The sequence below is a fragment of the Phacochoerus africanus genome, chromosome 1 (genome assembly GCF_016906955.1).
Source record: "Phacochoerus africanus isolate WHEZ1 chromosome 1, ROS_Pafr_v1, whole genome shotgun sequence".
In the NCBI taxonomy this organism is placed as follows: domain Eukaryota; kingdom Metazoa; phylum Chordata; class Mammalia; order Artiodactyla; family Suidae; genus Phacochoerus; species Phacochoerus africanus.
This window is the reverse complement of record NC_062544.1, coordinates 279,986,246-280,007,932: the sequence shown is the minus strand read 5'-3', so window position 1 is coordinate 280,007,932 and position 21,687 is coordinate 279,986,246. Positions and strand designations below refer to the sequence as shown.

General features: G+C 40.0%; 1 protein-coding gene across 4 annotated transcripts in view; it reads right to left on the bottom strand.

Moving 5' to 3' along the window:
* Positions 1-21,687, bottom strand: part of MORC3 (MORC family CW-type zinc finger 3) — a 42,059-nt gene that overhangs the window by 8,305 nt on the left and 12,067 nt on the right. For 3 of the 4 annotated variants that reach the window (XM_047796196.1, XM_047796206.1, XM_047796221.1), the window contains 12 exons: positions 20,905-21,037; positions 19,446-19,660; positions 18,229-18,376; positions 15,753-15,900; positions 13,443-13,571; positions 13,109-13,231; positions 10,409-10,506; positions 7,763-7,867; positions 5,477-5,599; positions 5,296-5,370; positions 3,723-3,768; positions 1,570-1,736 (listed from right to left, as the gene is read on the bottom strand). In XM_047796196.1, coding sequence (XP_047652152.1) covers positions 1,570-1,736; positions 3,723-3,768; positions 5,296-5,370; positions 5,477-5,599; positions 7,763-7,867; positions 10,409-10,506; positions 13,109-13,231; positions 13,443-13,571; positions 15,753-15,900; positions 18,229-18,376; positions 19,446-19,660; positions 20,905-21,037 — 1,510 coding nt within the window. Of the gene's footprint in view, positions 1-1,569; positions 1,737-3,722; positions 3,769-5,295; positions 5,371-5,476; positions 5,600-7,762; positions 7,868-10,408; positions 10,507-13,108; positions 13,232-13,442; positions 13,572-15,752; positions 15,901-18,228; positions 18,377-19,445; positions 19,661-20,904; positions 21,038-21,452; positions 21,543-21,687 lie in introns of those variants that run through there. The other variant, XM_047796216.1, reaches the window with a different exon arrangement.

Here is a 21,687-nt window from a genome sequence, read left to right as displayed (position 1 = left end):
TTTCCACTGTGCCACGACGGGAACTCCACTTACTCCTTTTATTTCCAACACTGGCTCACCCACATCCCCAGCAATAAAAACTCCTTCAGAAAGTAAACTCCCTACCTTTGACAGAGAAGGAGAAACAGCACTGCCAGACTTTGCAGGTTGGGAAGAGGCCAGGGATCAAACCCGCAACCTCATGGTTCCTAATCGGATTTGTTAACCACTGAGCCATGACAGGAACTCCTGTTTTGCTTTTTAGGGCCCCACCCTCGGTATATGGAAGTTCCAGGCTAGGGGTTGAATAGGAGCTGCAGCTGCCACCCTATACCATAGGCACAGCAACATGGGATCTGAGCTGAGTCTGCGACCTACACCGCAGCTCAAAGCAATGCTAGATCCTTAACCCACTGATCAAGGCCAGGGACTGAACCTGAAACCTCATGGATATTAGAGTCATTTCCACTATGCCACAATAGGAACTCCCACCCACTTGTCTTTCTTAAGACTTAGTTTAGGTATCCCTTTCCACAGACTTTGTTTCTATGAATTTGAGAATATAGGCTTTAAAAATTAATGAAGTATCTCTATTCTCCCACTTTGATGACAGTCACTTCCAAAAGTCTTTCTGTAAACGTTACAGATTTTACTTTTCCTTACTTTGTCTGGAACCATCTTTATGAAGAAAAGCCAAGAATATTATAGAAACTAAAAAAAAAAAAAAAAAAAAAAAAATCACACATTCTCAATTAAGTAGCAATCCTGCCACAAAATAAGACCTCAAAATGTAGGCTATAAATAGCAAGCTATTTCAAAATATGCTCTCCTTGATGTATATATGCATAAAGGCAGGTATTTCTTTTCTGAATTTTCAAAAATCAAACTTCTGAGAATTTGATGAAGGCTACAAAATCTCTCAGAGCACCTGGCCCCACTATTTCAGAGAATCTTCTTTCGACAAACAAATATCAGATGGAGTCAGTCCAAAAGTACTAGTTCACTGACAGCATGCTCTTTTTCCTTCACTTGCATTCATTCTATTCCCTTTAATGGGCCGCCTGTGCAAAGTACTGCTTTTAGAATTTCAGGAACCAGCCTAAATAGCACCGAATCATAAAGCCTTCCCTCAGCATTCTGGTCAAGAGAGCTAACTGTCCAATTCAGGTATCACTCATACACCTTCCTTTTGTTTTCTTCTCCACCCACCAATCCAAAGTCCATGATAGCATGGCTATGCTAAGAACTTATGGGTCACACTTGACATCAGAGTGCTGCACTGCTAATAACTGCTCCTGTTGTTCTTGACTTAAATACTGATAACCTTAAAAGCAGGAATTTTCATCCTATACAGAATTTTAAAGCGATGACAATTTCAACAACTTTCACAATAAAAATAGTATTCTTTTAACTGATTTAAACAGGTAACATAAGTGCGGTGGGGATAAGTTTAGACAATAAAAGCAAAGTAACTTGTCCTTAAGACTTTTCATATGCACATAAACATTCTTTTAGAGGTGCATAAAGGTGTCAAGTAAAGGCTGTTTAATATTCATTCCCCAAATGGAAAAACACATTTTAGCCACTGACCTGTTACTCTCAGGTTCAGACTGGGGTGAACCTCGATGATTATTTATAAGTCTCATCGTGTAAGTATTTGCTGCTTCTGAAAGATGTCCTCTTGGAACACTTTCCTTAACGGGAGAAAAACTTTGACTCGAGACAGGGGTTGTTGGAAAAAAGAGTTCGGTAGGAATCTGTTGAGGGGGAGAAATACTGATCTTAAAGGAAATCTTTAAAGGTGTCACGTTCTAAACACAAGATTTTCTCTCCCCATCCCCCTAGGCCAGAAGGCACTGAGAACTATCCTAAGCATGCAAACTCCTCATGCTCCACCAGAGGGTGACAAACACAGGCAGAGAGCCAAAGCCAGGCTGAAAATGAGCTGAAGAATGGCTTTACATTTTTAAAGGGATGAACAAAACAGCAAAACAAAGAAAGACTATGCCACAGAGACTGTACATGGTCACAAAGCCTAAAATATTTACTCTGACCTTTTACAAAAAGTTTTGCTGATTCAGACGATATAATGAACTTACAGAGACATAATAAAAACCTATTTCCCTAACAGAAACTGAAGATAGTCATAAAAACACTGCCTTTAAAACCCAAAGTAAGCCCACTGTTTTCTCCCAGTTCCATTCTGATTCTTAAACTCTCAGCTTTTCCTTAAGAAAACATTCCAGGAGTTCCCATTGTGGCTCAGTGGTTAGCAAACCCAACTAGCATGCATGAGGGCACAGGTTCGATCCCTGGCCTTGCTCAGTGGGTCAAGGATCCAGTGTTGCTGTGAGCTGTGGTGTAGGTCACAGACACGGCTCAGATCCTTTGTTGCTCTGGCTGTGGTGTAGGCTGGTGGCTGCAGCTCCAATTCGACCCCTAGCCTGGGAACTTCCATGTTTCAGAAGCAGCTCTAAAAAGACAAAAAAAAAAAGAAAGAAAGAAAACATTCCAATGTAGTGATAAGCACACGTACACAACTGCGGCAAACCATAACTTCTTACACAAGAAGTACAACTCCCTACTCATATACTCAGAAAAAGCTCCTTAATACCATTAAGTATTAAGAAATAGGGAGTTACCATCGTGCTCACTGGGTAATGAATCTGACTAGGAACCATGAGGTTGTGGGTTTGATCCCTGGCCTTGCTCAGTGGGTTAAGGATCTGGTGTTGCTGTGAGCTGTGGTGTAGGTCGCAGATGTGGCTCGGATCCGGCATTGCTGTGGCTGTGGCGTAGACCAGTGGCTACAGCGCTGATTCGACCTCTAGCCTGGGAAACTCCGTATGCCGAGGGAGCGGCCCAAGAAATGGCAAAAAAGACAAAAAAAAAAAAAAATACAGGGATATGGGATTAAGAGATAAAAACTACTATGTATAAAATAGATAAGCAAAGGATATACTGTAGAGCAGAAAATAATAGCCATTATTTTATAATTACTTTACTGGAGTATAATCTATAAAAATTTTTTTTTTCGTCTTTTTTGCCTTTTCTAGGGCAGCTCCCGTGGCATATGGAGGTTCCCAGGCTAGGGGTCTAATCAGAGCTGTAGACGCCAACCCACGCCAGAGCCACAGCAACTCGGGATCTGAGCTGTCTGTGACCTACACCACAGCTCACAGCAAAGCCAGATCCTTAACCCACTGAGCAAGGCCAGGGATCAAACCCGCAACCTCATGGTTCCTAGTTGGATTTGTTAACCACTGAGCCACGATGGGAATGCCTATAAAAATTCTGAATCACTATGTTGGACACCTAAAACTAATATTGTGAATCAACTATACTTCAATTAAAAAGAAAGAGAAATAAAGACAGAGGGAGGGAGGAGGGAGGAAGGGTGGGTGGGAACATGGTAGCTTTGGTCCACATCAGTACTAGAATGTGGTTCCCTGGGTGTTTCTATGAATTTTTCCTTGACTGCTTACCTAACAGTAAGATTTTTAAAAGACTCTCTGCCTGTCCTCAGATGATGCCCAACTTAATAATAAAATCAAACAGCTTGAGTGAAGTTGCTGAGTTAGGAAGTCAGGCTTGGGAAAGAGTAAGAAGGGGTAAGAAAGGAGAATGTGAATTAAATGAACAAGATTGCTTCAATTTGTTATGAAACTCCTAAGGTTAAAATTGAGCATTTATTAATCATAATCCAATACAAGACACGGCTATAAAATGGAAGATTTAATTACCCGAGGGATTGTTTCTGATAGTTTGGTCCTGGATTTTTCCTTGTCTCTTAAAAAAAAAAAACAAAAAAAAACAGAAAAAGAATAATGAACATATTTAAATTTACCTCATTATTATTTTTCAATTCTGTTTTCAAATGACATTCCTGCATTTCACCAAGTCACTCAGATATGTACACTGAACTTTGCTTCAATTTCATTATAATCAGTGCAAAGTCCTTAGGCAAGTAAATACCTTCCGGGGTATTATCTCCCACTTAGTCTGCCTCAAGCTTTCCACACCCACTGGCATTATTCTCAGACTTTGAAGGCAAGTATCACACAGGCTTGTGACCAGTCTCTTCCTTTTTAGGGCCCCACCTACAGCATACGGAGGTTCCCAGGCTAGGGGTCTAATCAGAGCTGCAGCTGTCAGCTTACACCACAGCCACAGCAATGCCAGATCCAAGCTTCGTCTGCAACTGACAGCGCAGCTTGTGGCAACACTGGATCCTTAACCCACTTAGTGGGGCCAGGGATGGAACCCACATCCTCATAGATTCTAGTCGGGTTCATGCTGCTGAGCCACAATGAGAAATTTTTTTTTTTTTTGGTCTTTTTGCAATTTCTTGGGCCGCTCTCGCGGCATATGGAGGTTCTCAGGCTAGGGGTCCAATCGGAGCTGTAGCCACTGGCCTACACCAGAGCCACAGCAACTTGGGATCTGAGCTGCACCTGCAACCTACACCACAGCTCATGGCAACGTCGGATCCTTAACCCACTGAGCAAGGGCAAGGATCAAACCTGCAACCTCATGGTTCCTAGTCGGATTTGTTAACCACTGTGCCGCGACAGGAACTCCTCCCTGTTTTTTTTTTAAACTTCCAATCCTGCTACTGGATTTACTTCCAAGAAAAGTGCATTATAAGTCAAAACCACCCAGAAGACCTTTGTGAACTTGGCCTTCGTGTGGAGGACACAAACGCCTATCATTCACCGTGGGTCACCATCATTACCCAGCTTCCTTCCTATTTTGCCCATTCACAGACTGACTCTAGTTAAGCTGAACAAAGCATCATTCCCTACCCAACAAATCTTACCCCTCCTTCAAGGCGTAGTAAAAAACATCCTTCGTGAACGTCCCTGACCCATTTTCCCATCCCCAGTCAGAAGTAATTCCTCCTTCTGGCTTCCTAACAGGCCTAGATCACGCCTTGTATGGGAGTTGATAACTTCAAATTGGTAATACACACCTCTCACTTTCCCCTGTTGGACTATGAGCTCACAAAAGGCAGTGTTCACTGATGCTTCATCAGTGTGTACTCCAAAAAGACAAAACTATTTTGTACATAGGATAGCAATAAACAGGTGAAGAAAAAAAAAACAAAAACCCAGGTACCCACAGTATAAATTTTAAAAAGCACTTCATGTTACGTGTTGCACCTCATAACTTTTTTTGAGTTATAATTTTTTGGGGGGTTATAATCTTTTCAGCTATACCATCTTTATCTTAGAGAAGCATCAACTAATGCTGTAGACACACCACTGCTGACCATTTGGGTATTATTTTCCCACCACACATGAAGACAACACTCACTTCTTTTTGTAGGTTTTTTCATAAGTGGGATGCACCAAATCTTCATCTTCGGGTTCTTCTGGAACATCACAATTTCTAGTCAGAAAAATCACATGGGAGCAACACGTCACCAGCGCCTATTCATACATCCTGAATAGTACTTTCTGCCTTTCCAAAAAGGGTACTACCAACTATATGGTACCTGAACTGTGGGTCAGGGTTATTGGAGCAATACCATTTTTCTGGAAGTTGATCTATTCCATCTGGTAGTTTTCGCCACTTTAGACAGGAATCACATTGAACCCAGTTCTGATCAGGACGTTTCCTGTAACAAAGTAACAACTAAATATTAGCCTGGCACTCATTATACTCTCTGTATCATTGCTAACACAAAATGCCCTTATTATTTAATTCTAATCTTGAAAATTCTGTAACATAACCACTTTTGTTGGACAGTGAGTTCAATTTTTAAAATTAACAATTTCGGGAGTTCCTGTTGTGGAAATGAATCTGACTAGTATCCATGAGGACACAGGTTCAATCCCTTGCCTTGGTCAGAGGGTTAAGTATCCGGTGTTGCTGAAAGCTATGGTGTAGGTCGCAGATGCAGCTTGGATCCTGAGTTGCTGTGGGGCTACGGTGTAAGCCGGAAGCTATAGCTCCCACTCGACCCCTAGCCTGGGAACCTCCATATGGCATAGGTGTGACCCTAAAAAACAGAAAGAAAAAAAAATCAACAATTTAAGTTACCTTTGAATGTTAAAGGTGACAGGCCAATTTAAAGGCAACTTAGATGTCTTGTACAATAGCAAACTAGTAAATATTTTATAATAAAAACTTAAGAAAATATTACAAATGCCTTGCTCTGAAATTTATATCTTAGCATCTGCCGTGTGAAACCTAATACATTTATTAGCACAATAAACCACTCAAGTACAGAAAATAGGTAAGTTGTATAATTTAAGCAATTTTTGTAACTGCATTAAAATTTTAACCTCTACAATAGCATTATCTTTGAATAATTTAAATTTGATATTCTTTTAGTTTATTAAGAAAAAGGTTTTCATATTTTTATTATTTGAAAATTATAATCATCCTGCAAAGAACTGTTGCAGACTCATTTAATATATAAAGACTCTGACTTTTAAAATCTAGTTTTAAAAAATGCAAACATAAAAGATATTTGTACAATCTCCAACAATCCAGAAGTGTGGTTTTTTTTTGTTTTTTTGGGAGTTTTTTTGCTTCTTAGGGCCAAACCTGCAGCATATGGAAGTTTCCAAGCTAGGAGTCGAATAAGAGCTGTAGCCACCAGCTACACCAATGCCGGATCCTTAACCCATTGACCAGGGCCAGGGATCAACCCTCATGGATACTAGTTGGGTTCTTTACTGCTGAGCCAGAAGAAGAACTCTCACAAGTTTATAAAGCAAACATAAACCCCTTGTTCAGGAGGTTATCATTGTTAACTTTTTAAATCCTGGCAGAAATGTTCCATGCTTATAGAAGTATACATGTGTTAATGGACACTTAAGTGTTTTTACTGAGTGTTTGTCAGGCATCCTATCTTTTTGTTTTGGCCACACCTGTGGCAGCATCAGACCCGACCTGCTGCAGTGACAACACTGGATCCTCAACCCACTGGGCCACAAAGGAACACTCTCATCTTTCAAGGGCTACTGCTGTCTCTCCCCCGCCCCCGAACTTTTTTTTTTTTTTTTTTTTCCTTTTTCCCAGGTTAGGGGTTGAATCGGAGCTACAGCTGCCGGCCACTGCCACTGCCACAGCCACGCCAGATCCTGTCAGATTCATTGCCACTGCGCCAGGACGAGAACTCCTGCTGTTCTCCTTTTACAAATGATAAAGATGTCAAGTAACATGTTCAATATCACAGAGCTATTTAAAATATAAACTCAAACCTGGCTTTAGACTCTCGATTCTAACTACTATACAGGACCAGAGTTTTTCAAACCATGAGACGCAAACCCTTAGTGGATCATGAAATCAATTTGACGGGTTAAAGATTAGCATTTTTATTTATTTTTTTATTTTTTGGCCACACCCATGACATATACAAGTTCACAGGCCAGGGATCGATCTAAACCGCAGCTGCAACCTATGCCACAGCTGTGGCAATACCAGATCCTTAACCCACTGGGCCAGTCGGGGGATCAAACCCACACTACCACAGAGACAATGCTGGATCCTTAGCCCGCTACATCACAGCATTTTTAAAGCATCACTGCATTTCTAAGACTAGCATTTCTAAAATAAAATAAATGCTATCAACATTCAAAATATGGGTAAATACTACTTCATGAATCTTTTGTGTATATGTATAAATGCATATACTTAATCAGCATGCTGATTCGAGTTTTATTTCTTACTATGAGCTTGATTCAAAAGCTCACAAACACTGTACAATCACCATACCCTCCAATACCACATCTTGATATTATAGTCAGTTATTTTTTTTTAATGTACTTACTCTATCTCTTCGACTGGCAAATTTAGAGGATATTCTGCATTTTTCTTCACCTTCATTTCATTCCAGTAATCATTGAGCTTATCTCCTAGTGCTGTTACTGTAAGCCTTAAAAAAAGTAATAAAAAAACAAAATGGACCCAATTAAACTTAAAAGCTTTTGCATAGCAAAGGAAACAAATGAAAAAACAACCTATGAACTAGGAGAAAACCTTTACAAATGATGCAACCGACAGGGCCTTAATTTCTAAATTATACAAGCAGTTCATACAACTCAATAACAAAAAGAAAACAAACAACTCAGTTGAGAATGAGGAAACCTAAATAGATATTTCTCCAAAGATATACACAGATGGCCAACAGGCACATGAAAAGATGCTCAACATCATTAATTATTAGAGAAATGCAAATCAAAACTATGACATAAAAAAAAAAAAAAAAAAAAACTGGAGTTCCTGTCATGGCTCAGAGGAAACGCAACTGACTACATCCATGAGGATGCAGGTTCGATCCCTGGCCTTGCTCAATGGGTTAAGGATCCGATGTTGCTGTGACCTGTAGTATAGGTCGCAGATGCAGCTTGGATCTGGTGTCACTGTGGCTGTGGTGTAAGCTGGCAGCTACAGCTCCAATTCGAGAGCCTCCATATGCTGCAGGTGTGGCCCTAAAAAAAAATAAAAAATAAAAACTACGATGAAGTATCACTTCATCCCAGTCAGAATGGCCATTATCAGAAAGTCTACAAAGAACATGCTAGAGAGGATGTGGAGAAAAGGGAGCCCTCCTACACTATTGGTGGAAATGTAAACTGGTGCAGCCGCTATGGAAAACAGGATGGAGGCTCCTTAAAAAACTAAAAACACAAAGTTCTCATGTGGTGCAGCAGGTTAAGAATCCAGCACTGTGGGAGTTGTGGTACAGGTCATAAACCTTCTTTCTTATAATGTATTCACAGGTTCACTACCAAAATTATGTGGTCTCTTAAAATCTTTAGCCATTGTATAAGACGAGTGCCACCACTTCCTTAAATGTTTGAATTTATGAGGTGGGAAATTTTTAAAAATTTGAATAAAGTTGAAAGTAATGTGCCCGTATCATGTAAAACGGTAAAAATTTGTTCATGCTATTCCTGTGATGTTTTCTTTCTTTAGATCCTATAGTAATGTCCTTTTCATTTCTGATATTGATTATTGCTTTTTCCTTTTTTTCCTAGTCTTGCCAGATGCTTACAGGCTAGATTTATCTTATCTGATTATCAATTTATTGTCTTCCAGAACCAAATGCAGTCTTCTTTGTTAGTTCTGTGCTACCTAAGCCTGATCCTTTGTCAACCTGAGGAATGTTACATTGGGCTTACATGATACTGAACCTACCAGGTGAGAGCAGGAAGACACAGGTCCTGCAGGTACTCTGTTCTTTGGCTGGAGCCCACTGGCCTCCCCGAGGAGCTCCAGCTGTGCTCTCAGGCCATGCTTTTCCCTCCATGAGTCTGCTGCTGACTCCAGCAGCCTGGGACCTCCAGCAGCAGAAACCAGTTCCAACATGTTTGCACCCTTGCACCCTTAGGCAAAAATAGGTCTCTACAGAGCAGCTCCAGCCCAAGCCTGCCCACACCCACACCCTCTGACAACAGCAGGCCACTTCTACAGACCCAAAGTGGCTAGGCCTCCTGGCAAGTTTCTTGCCATGGCAGTTAGCTTAGTCCTGCCTGTCACAACCTTTACAAAGAGATCTGAATCTCTGACTTCAGGGACCAGGGACCTTCTTCTAACTGTTTTATTGTCTACTCTCTTTTTTTCCTTGGCTGCACCCATGGCATATTGAAGTTCCTGGGCCAGGGACTGAATCCAAGCTGCAGCTGCAACCTATGCCACAGCTGTGACAACACCGGATCCTTAACCTGCTACACCATAGTGGGAACTTCCTGTCTACACTTTTTCAGCCTAGAGGTAACGGCTTCTCTTTTGTGTCTGCTAGTTCTGGACATCTACTGTCCTCTTCTACCTGAGTAATCACCTTTTACTATTCTAGTTAATAATTTCCTGTTCAAGCAGACATAGCTTCTGCCTCAAGACTATAGTCTGAATTATATATTTATTGATTTTTTTGTCTTTCCTAATTTGCTAATTTTGCTCCTTATTATTTCCCTCCTTCTACTTTATTTGAAATAAACATATAGCACTTATTTTTTTCTCCTCCCCCCCCATTTTTTCCATTATGGCCATGCTAACAACATGCAGAAGTACCCAAGCCAGCGATCAAGCCCCTGCCACAGCAGCGACCCAAGCTGCCACAGTGACAATGCTGGATCCTTAACCCGATCCACCACAACAGAACCCTTAACTTTGTCTTTATCACAAATATTTATACGAAGTTTGCATTCTACTTTGTAGTGTATGTTCATTAGGACAACTGCTTATGCTTTCCTAAATTTACAAGTAAAATTGATGGTCGTACTTATTTTCTGGCTTCTAATGACTCTAAACATGTTTCTATTTGTGATGGAGTGGAATACAGTTCCTAGAATGGAAGATGATTATGTGTTTTCTATGCAAGCCTCCCACAAAATAGAAATTCAGCTTAGAAAAAGTTATGAAAGTGTTTCCAAAATAAATTATAAAAAGTCATTAATTTAAATAGACAACATACCTGTATTCATTAGTATAATCGAAATCTTGCTTATTATGAGTTGGCTTTAGGAAATAACAGTCTATAATTCCCACTACTCCAACACCCATATTGTTTGCCTGAAAAATAAAATAAAATTGGTATTTTAAACGTAAGACATGATGCTTAAAACAATTATTTCTTGGCGTTCCCGTCATGGCTCAGTAGTTAACGAATCCGACTAGTATCCATGAGGATGTGGGTTTGATCCCTGGTCTTGCTCAGTGGGTTAAGGATCCTGTGTTGCCGTGAGCTATGGTGTAGGTCACAGACGTTGCTCCGATCTGGCAGTGCTGTGCCTGTGGCATAGGCTGGCAGCTATAGCTGTGATTCAGCCTAGCCTGAGAACTTCCATGTGCCACAGGTGCAACCCTAAAAAGACAGACAAAACAAAACAAAGCAAGCTCTTGCCAGACTTTACAACACAGTAAATCAACTCAGTCTCATCTCAATCACCACTTTCTCTAAGAAGCCCTTTCTGATGCTCCAAGAACCAAAAAGAGCTCTGGGGGCATGTGCCATATGTATCCTATCATCTTTTTATGCTGAATATCTAGCATGGCAAATCATATCAAGTACCCAATAAATGTTTACTGAATCCACAGAATGCAAACACTAGGACCAGCGTTAAAAGTTGGTTGTAGGAGTTCCTGTCATGGCTCAGTAGTTAACAAATCCGACTAGGAACCACGCGGTTTCGGGTTCAATCCTTGGCCTTGCTCAGTGGGTTAAGAATCTGGCGTTACCGTGAGCTGTGGTGTAGGTTGCAGATTCGGCTCGGACCCCTTGTTGCCGTGACTCTGGCATAGGCCAGTGGCTACGGCTCTGATTAGACCCCTAGCCTGAGAACCTCCATATGCTGCGGGAGCGGCCCTAGAAAAGGCAAAAAGACAAAAAAAAAAAAAAGTTGGAAAGTTGGTTGTAAAAGCTTACTGTTTACAAGGTAAAACTTAACCAGAAATTATATATAAAACAAATTTAACTAGGTTGGAAAAATGGATTTTGTATCTTAAGTCAAATTCATTAAAAAAAATTTATATTTTGTAGTAGACACATTATTTCTTTTGAACCCCAAAGCATTTGAGAAATAAGGCATATTACCAAAAAGGCATTTCCAATTATCACTGAAATTCAGAACTTGAATTATAGAATATTTCTGGCAAAAATTACTATTCTAATTATAAATGAAAATTAGCATTTTAAATTAAAGTTACAGATACCTCATCTGGTTGTCAGATTTCTGAATTTAGTTTTTGACTTAATTAGTGGCTATAAAGAAGAGCCCAATAAAGCTCTCTTAAGTTGACTCACAATATTGTATTAGTTTCAGATGTATAACACAGTGATTCAGTATTTTAATAGATCGTACTCCATTTAGTTACTATAAAATAGACTATATTCCCTGTGCTGTACAATATTATCCCTTTAAGCTTATTTATTTTATACATAGCAGTTTGTACCCTTTAATCCCCTACCCCACTATCTTCACCCTCACCCCATCCCTACTGGTAACCACTAGTTTGTTCTCTGTATCTGTGAGTTTGTTTCTATTGTTCTATTCATTCACTTGTCTTATTTTTTAGATTTTACACAGGCAATAACATATAGTATTGTTCATTTTCTGTCTCACATATTTCACTAAGCATAATACCCTCCAGGTCATTCCATGTTGTTACAAATGGCAAAATTTCATTCTTTTTAATGGCTGAGTAGTATTCTTGTGTGTGTGTGTGTGTGTGTGTGTGTGTGTGTACACATATTCCACATCATCTTTATCTATTCGTGTACTGATGGACACTTAGATTGCTTCCATATCTTGGTTATTGTAAACAATACTGCTATGAACATTGGGGATACATGTATCTTTTCAAATTAGTGTTTTTGTTTTCTTTGGATATGTACCCAGGAGTGGAATTACTGGATCATATGGTAGTTCTATTTATTTAGTCTTGCAAAAATGCTACAGGATCTGGGCTTACGTCATATAAAATGTGTAAAACAGAGTTACAATCCCTGATGATAATATTCAAGATAAACCCACATTATTATACTATATACAGCATATATCATTCCACAAAGAATTTAGAATGAAATGAAATGAATAGAAAATGAAAACTGGGAGTTCCCGTCGTGGCGCAGTGGTTAACGAATCCGACTAGGAACCATGAGGTTGCGGGTTTGGTCCCTGCCCTTGCTCAGTGGGTTAACGATCCGGCGTTGCCGTGAGCTGTGGTGTAGGTTGCAGACGCGGCTCGGATCCAGTGTTGCTGTGGCTCTGGCATAGGCCGGTTGCTACAGCTCCGATTTGACCCCTAGCCTGGGAACCTCCATATGCCGCAGGAGCGGCCCAAGAAATAGCAACAACAACAACAAAAGACAAAAAAAAAAAGAAAACTGGGAGTTTCCTGATGGCACAGCAGGTTAAGAACCTGGTATTGTCACCTGGATCACTGCTGTGGCACAGGTTCAATCCCTGGCCCAGGAATTTCCACATGCCGCAGGCGTGACCAAAAAACCCAAAACAAAACAAAGGTGTTCTAAGTTCAACTGCTATTATCGATGTTATTAAAAACACTGGCATTTAAAAGTCATTAGGCAAAAGGTACATTATTTCACATCTGACCCAATACCATGTTATCCTAACTTTTATAAAAGACAGATGTTTTCAGATATAAAGCTTACCCTTAACTGACATCCAACTTTTTCATAAGCTTTGATGAGTCTATTATTGTGATACATCATTATCCCATAATGATCTTTATTTCGGCAGTTGAATCCAAAAGTAATTCTCACTGTTCTATTAGTCTTAAATGTTAAGGAAAATTCTAAACACCACCGCCTCATTCCCTTCAAATCACTCTATGACATTATTTATTGAGTCCAAAGGTGCATAAAAAAGCGCAGAGTTGGAAAGAATCCTAATTTATACCATAATAAAAGGAGAAAGGGGGAAGGCAGATATACTTGATTGATATATATTTCTATACAGCATCATAAAAAGGAAAATAAAGGATACTAAAAATTTGGGTCGATAAATATCACGTTCAATGTAGGCAAGACTCTTTGAAACCAGCTGTGTCTTCACTTTCTGTCCACGCAAGATGATCTGCATTCGTGGCTTTAGGTATAATATACTGCAGTAAGCCTGCAAAGACACACAATATTTGTCCTTTCCAAATATCTACAAATTTGTTCAAACTACTTATGCATATATTTAAAAAAAAGCTACCACCTTGCTTCAATAAAAGACTCATTAACTCTTCATTAAAATACTATAAACTACAAAGATGTATTAGTTAATATTTGAATACTTTTTATTAAAAACAAGCTCCATATAGTGTAGCTGGGCACAGTGAGTTAAGGATCCAGCATTGCTGCCACTGTGGATTCGATTCCTAGCCTTGAATCGTCCATATGCCTTGAGAGCAGCGAAAAAAAAAGACAAAACAAAACAACAGAACAAAACAAAACAGCATGTTTGGCATGAACTCGTTTTAATTATTTTTTAAAAGGACTACATTGGGGAGTTCCCGTTGTGACTCAGTGGTTAACGAACCCAACCAGTACCCAAAAGAACGTGGGTTCAATCCCTGGCCTTGCTCAGTGGGTTAAGGATCCAGCGTTGCTGTAAGCTGTGGTATAGGTTGCAGACATGGCTCCGATCTGGTGTTGCTGCAGCTCCAATTGGACCCCTAGCCTGGGGACCTCTATATGCCGCAAGTGCAGCACTGAAAAGACAAAAAATTTTAAAAAACATTAAAAAATAAAAAGGGGGATTGCCGTCATGGTGCAGCGGAAACAAATCTGACTAGGAACCATGAGGTTGCAGGTTCGATCCCTGGCTTCACTCAGTGGGTTAAGGATCAGGCATTGCCATGAGCTGTGGCGTGGGTTGCAGACTCGGCTCGGATCTGGCGTTGCTGTGGCATAGGCCGACAGCTACAGCTCCGACTGGAACCTGAGCCTGGGAACCTCCATATGCCACAAGTGCAGCCCTAAAAAGACAAAAAGACAAAAAAATAAAATAAAAAATAAAAAGGGCTATATTTTCTGACTCTTCTGTCAAATACATATATTGCTATTTTTATTTTAAAAGCATCAATAAATTTTACTTAGGCAAAAGTAAGCAAAATCTAATATAAACAAAAGGACCACTATAAGCTTGAAAAGGTAAAAAACGATAAACAAGGGACCAAGCGTTAAGCAGAGCAAACAGACTCTTGATATCGAGCTGTAACCATCAGGAGTCATCAAAATGTGTTTTCAGGTCTTAATGCACAGAAGTTTAGGTGCTTTAGAATCGTGACCAAACCCGGCATCCTAAAACATGTTAAATTTTGCTCTCCTGTGCCTGCCTCCAAGCTATCAGAAATTTCTGAAGGAAATGAACTAAATAATTCAAGAAGGATAGATGAAAAGTTCAACACAAAACTAATATTTGAACATTTATCTTACCTTTTTTCCCTGACTCCTGATTTTGAAATTAGTGGTGTTTTGTCATTTATAAAAGTCACTAATGATATTTTAAAACACATTATTTCATGGTATTCTAGGACTACACCATCCGCTCTGGCTGCCTTTGGACACTCTTGAGCAAGATTTTCTTAGCAACTAGGATATATTTCACCAACAATGGGGTATATCAAGGAATAGTAATATCTGCCATTCTAATTGCTAGACTCTCAGAAAAAGTTATGTAGTAAACATGTAAATGTCAAATATAACTTCAGCTTGGGAAAATAATTTTAGCAGGAAAGAGGAAAAGTTAGTATTGTGTCTTATTATAGTGACTAAAAAATTAATGTTCTTATTATCATATCAATGTTGTTACATTGAGATATTAATTCCTTCAATCTTAAAAACATCTCAAAGGTCAAATCTAAGAGACATTTATCACAAAGTTGTATTAAGGCACATTATCTGTAGGCTATATATAGTTTAATGCTTTAGGATATCAATTAGTGTGGATGTGTGTTTTAGAATATTTTAAATTAAAAAAAAAAACACACTCTGAGTTTTGGTGGGTTTGATTGAATTAATCAATATGACCATCACAGGATATACTGATTCTAATATTTCCAATTAAAATAATTAACCCCATAGTAAAAGAACTTTTATAAGTACTGTTAGACCTGGTGACTTTGCAATTAAAAAGCTATTTTCTAAGCAAATAAAACCAGCGTGCACATGACAAATTTAATAAATTGGTTCATGTCTGCAAAGCTTTCACTTAAGAGATTGCTGTCAGCATTTATAAGACAACTGGATAAGCTAATTTCCATTATTTTATGATTTTTTCATTCCCACAAGATCAGTGAATACATACCCTTAGGGAATAGTCACTTTCAGGGGCAATTTGGTCCATTCTTTCCTGCTTCTTGTACCCTTTCTTCCCTGCTGTATCATCTAAATCTTCTGGAATTCTGATGTCATATTTATCCTTATCAAAATCAAACTCTGTTGCACTTTTGTAGCTGAAAAATAATTTTTTAAACTTCACCATAACATAAGCAAGCAAATAACTTTTAGTTAACAAAATACCCACACATGGTGTTCCCATCGTGGCTCAGTGGTTAATGAACCCTACCAGTATCCCTGAAGACAAGGGTTCGATCCCTGGCCTTGCTCAGTGGGTTAAGGATCCAGCATTGCTGTAGGCTGTGGTGCAAGTCACAAAGGTGGCTCGGATCTGGTGTTGCTACGGTTGCTGGCAGCTGTGACTCCGATGTGACCCCTAGCCTGGGAACCTCCATATGCCGTGGGTGCAGCCCTAAAAAGACAAAAGACAACAACAAAAAAATACCTACACGTGGTGGGAGTCATGGTTGGGGGAGGGAGGGAGGGAAGGAAGGAGGCAGGGAGGGAGGAAGGGAGAGGGGGAAAGAGACAGAGAGAAAGAAAAGAAAAATGAAAAGAAAAGAAAAAAAGAAAAGATATCTAGGAAGCTAGAGAAAAACTGTATTCACTCACACATTGCCAGTGGGAACGTCAACTGGTAGAGTCAATATTCTGATAGTTTCTTAAATGAAATTAAACATGCAACTACCATATGATCCAGCAGTAACATTCCTGGGCATTTGTCCTAGAAAAATGATGACCATATTCCCACAAACCTCTATGCACATGTTTTATAGCTTTATTTGTAATAACCAAAAACTGTAAACAATCCACATGTCCTTAACCAGGTGAGTGGCAAACACACTGAGGTGCATCCATACAATGCAATACCACTCAGCAAGATAAAGGAAGCAAACAGACACACAAGAACCTGGATGACTCTTCAGTGAGTGATGCTGAATGAAAAAAGCCAATCCCAAAAGGTTTAACGCTGTATGATTCCAGTTACAGGTTAAAGGTTGCCAAGGATTAAGGAAGGAGTAGGTGTGGATATACAAGGGATCCTTGTGGTGATAAATACCTTGTCTACCAATGTCAGTATCAACAGCATTACTGCACTACAGTGTTCTAAGATGTCGCCACTGGGGGAAACTGGATAAAGGGTACCTGAGAGCTACTATTTCTTACAACTTTACATGTCTACAATTACCTCAACATAAAAAGTTAGGTGTTCCTGCTGCGCACAACAGGATCAGCAGCACCAGGATGCAGGTTCGATCACTGGCTCAGCACAGTGGGTTAAAGGATCTAGCATTGCCACAGGTGCAGCAGAGGTTGCAATTGTGTCTCAAATCTGATCCCTGGCCTAGGAACTCCATATGCATCAGGGCGGCCAAGAAGGGGGAGAAAAAAAGAAAAAATGGAAGGGTGGGTGTGGAGGGTCAGGAAAGGAAGTCAGAAAAGCACAAGAATTAATGTATTTTAGACTTATCACTATTAGAGCTTTATCCCAATGAGTCAACAGATCTTAGATCTTTTCATGTTCATCCTAAATTTTAAAACTCTGCAAAGGATTTTATCCTCACAAAGATTTCACAACACAAAAGTCTCATCTATATTACTTTTCTCAGAGTTCCCATTGTGGCTCAGGGGTAACCAACCCCGTGGCTCAGTGGTAACAAATCCAACTGCAGGGATTGAACCTGTAACCACAAGGACACAGGCTCAATCCCTGGCCTTGCTCAGTGGGTTAAGGATCCGGTGTTGCCATGGTTGTGGCACAGGCCAGGGGCTGCAGCTCCGATTGGACCCCTAGCCTGGGAACTTACATATGTCTCAAGCGCGGCCCTAAAAAGACAAACGTGTGTGTGTGTGTGTGTGTGTGTGTGTATAAATACACACACATATATATTACTTTTCTCAATAGATGCTGAATCCTGCTTAGCTTCACGTAATGAACCAAATGAACAAAGCTTTATCTTACCCAAGTTGGGATTTGTTGGTTGTGCTTTTTTCATTTTTTTCTTTCCTTTTTTTTCTTTTAGTCACACCTACAGCATGTGGAAGTTCCCAGGCCAGGGACTGAACCCATTCCAGCCTGTGCCACAGCTGGGGCAATGCTAGATCCTTAACTGGCTACACCACAAGGGAACACGTTTTTGGTAGTGTTTTTGTTGTTATTTTGTTTTTTGAGGAGAGGTATAATATAACCAAGAGTGAGAACAGAATGCAATGGAGACTGCAGGGCTAGGAAATTTATTTTTAGGAATATGAAATTATCTCACATTGAAGCCAAAGTAGCTTTAATAAAATAACTTTGAAAAAGATGTATCATTAACTACGTCATAAAATGAGGAACTACCAATATATTGCTCTGTGTAACAATGGATGAATGTAATGAAACCATTCCTGCACATGCACTTTACTTCCCAAACGGTTAATAACCAGCTGAGGTCTGTATTTACCTTCTCAGATTCCAAATGATGATCCTTGTCCCCTTCGTACTCATGATAGCATCAAGTTCTGCTAGTAATTTCTGTTCCGTAGAAAACAGAGAATGTTCCAGAATTGCAGCAAGGCTCGCTTTTGATTCTGTTGAATTAATTATCTGCCGTACACCTTAAGTTAAAGACTTAGACCAACAACATATTTTTCACAATTAAAACCTGGAAACCAACTCAACTAACTGAAAAATCATCTCCTAAATTATTTTCTAAGTTTTAAAATGACAGCAGGGGAGCGCTCCTGTGTGGCTAAGCTGGTTAAGTATATGGCGTTGTCACTGACATGCTGCTGGTTGATCCCTAGCCCAGGAACTTCCACATGCTATGGGCATGACCAAAAAAAAAGGGAACACTAATCTTCGGAGTTCCTGCTGTGGTGCAGTGGGGTTGAGGATCCAGCGTTGCCACCGCAACTTCCTATGCTGCAGGTACAGCCGAAATAAAGAAAAATAAATAAACAAAATAAAACGACAGTTTGACTTCAAATGAACAAACACCAAGAAGGATGAAGTATAAAGAAGTATATTATGATTCTTAACTCATTTAATGACTTCCAATATGTGAATGTTTACACAGAAGACATTTTCCTACAGATACCTTGCTTTTCATGGTCGGTGAAAACTTCAAGCCAGATCATAAGTCTTATTAGACCACACAAAAACTGAAATAAAGAGCAGAGCTATGGGAAGCTTAACATAAAATTTAATCACCTTAAGTTAAAAACGTCCACGGCAGAGTTCCCATTGCGGCTCTGCAGTAATGAACCCAACTAGGATCCATGAGCATGCAGGTTTAATCCCTGGCCTCACGCAGTGGGTTAAAGGATCTGGCGTTGCCATGAGCTGTGGGTGTAGATCACAGACACGGATCAGATTTGGCATTGCTATGGCTGTGGCGTATGCGGCAGCAACAGCTCTGATTCAACCCCTAGCCCGGGGCCTTCCATGTGCCGTTGGTTTGCCACCCCCCCCCCCCAAAAAAAGAATGTCCATGGCACAATTCCAAGAGTGAGGAGAAAGGGACAAGCATTTAGCACCAAATGCTGGATAGAGGCAGTGGATAGGAACGAGTGCTAGAATGGAAGATATGATGAAAAAACAAGAATCTGGAGGAGGGCAAAGGGATGGAATAGTTCAGAATACTTCTTGAGAGTTTCCATTTCAAAATCCAAAGGATATGGTCTTTGCTGAATGCCACTATTGGGACAACAACATGTTCTGCTTTTATGACTTCCAAGTAGGTCTGAGACAAGAAGCCCACGCTCATGCTTTCTCCGTTTTTGGTAAAAACGATTGCATCTTTACCCAAACGCATAGAACCTGACTTGAAGCCATTCCCATACAATCCAACTGGGACGTGACCATTCATGGTGACTTTGTCACTGAAGCCAAAGCTAAAAAGAAAAAAACTCTTAATAAATATGTATAATCTTCATTTATTTTAATTCAAAAACTGCGATACCAAGTAAAAAGCCTAAGTTTGAATGCTGCCTCATCCTTCCACCCTAGTTGTATAATCTTGGGCGACTTACTTTTATAATCTGTCTTCACGTGCTTCCCCATCTCTGAAATGATGGAAACCAAATCTGTGTCGTAGGGGCGAGTGAGGATTACGCATACTAAAACAGGAGCTCACTGCCTGGCACATCCTGGCTAAAGGGCTGAATTATAATTTAGGCTCCCGGGACCTTGAGATTTCACCCCATGAAATTTCTTCCTCTAAGTGTAAATGATTCTCTTACTTTCAACAAGCCTGATATACTATGTACTATTATGATAGGTCAACCTACCTTTTTGTGCAGTATGAGGAGTACTTGAGAGACAGTAGAAAGGTTTCTGCTGCCGAATCTTCCCTCTACCCTGCACCTGTACTATGTATCTCAGTTCACATTTCAGGCATGTTTGGCTTCATCCTGACATTCTATTCTGTGACCCTAGAACTCCTGACTTACAACTATGCTACCTCCTCATCCTCTGAATCACTCTAAAACCACTGGTCTGGAGTTCCCGCTGTGGCTCAGGAGTTCCTGTCGTGGCTCAGCAGAAAAGGAATCTGACTAGGATCCATGAGGGACTCAGGTTTGATCCCTGGCCTCACTCGGTGGGTTAAGGATCTGGCTTTGCTATGAGCTGTGGTGTAGGTCGCAGAAGTAGCTCTGATCTGGCGTTGCTGTGGCTGTGGTGTAGGCCCATAGCTGCAGCTCTGATTTGACCCCTAGCCTGGGAACCTCCATATGCCGTGGGTGCGGCCCTAAAATCAATCAATCAATCAATCAATCCACTGGTCCACCTTCCCCAAAGTGTTAAGTTTTACTGGAAATAGTAGTTAAAACTATAAAAAATAAAACTGATGTCAATATGCTACGACTCTAAAAGGAATGGTGGAATTTTAGATAAATGAGACGTGGAGAGGGTGATGAAATGGCAGGAATAGCTTCATAATCTAACAGTGGTAGAAAATGATAGACTACTTAGAGTCTATCAATGATAGACTACTTAGAGATAGACTACTTAGAGCACACTGTGGGTATAGCATTTCATGTTTAAAAAACAAAAACTACAGGCAAGACATATGACACATGAAACAAGTGAATCAAGTAAAAGCAAAGATTTTAAGAATTGCGACACTTTCCCATACCTTAGCATTTTATGTAGCTTGTCTGAAGTCATACCATTCCCATTATCAGTGAAAGTCAGGCATACATGATCATTTATCACTGTTTTGTCAATCCATATCTGTTTGGCATTCACATCAGGATCGTAAGCATTATCTGGGAAACAAAAGTTTTGAGAATTTTGATTCTGCATTTTAAAGAGCAATCAGTTCTGAACAATCCTTTAACAAAGCAACAGAATAATATATTTTAAGGAAATTTTAGAAGCTAAAATGTTAGGAACTTCTAAGACTTGACAACATGAAACTAAACTGTACAATGCTATATAATTCACTGACTATTATGGAATTAACTCCATCCAAAGCCCTCCATTTGTTATACAGAGAGCAAAGGCTGGTACCCACTACACTGAAAAAGTGTAAAGCAAGAACAATCACTGCACTGAAGAAATGACCAAGGCAAGGAATCTTCTCCCCAGAGAGCTAGCCTAGCTATCGTAAAGGAAACTGAGATCTGAGTGTCAACAGCATTACAAGCCGACAAGGAAGGAGATGCACAGATGAAGGTTTACCTTTTACACAGTTCTTCAAATTGTGGCCCTTTTCGGAGTTCCCGTTGTGGTGCAGGGGAAACGAATCCAACTAGTAACCATGAGGTTATATAATCGACCCCTGGCCTCGCTCAGTGGGTTAGGGATCCAGCACTGCCTGGCTGTGGTGCAGGCCAGCATCTGTAGCTCCGATTCGACCCCTAAAGCCTGGGAATTTCCATATGCAGCCTTAAAAAGCAAAAAAAAAAAAAAAAAG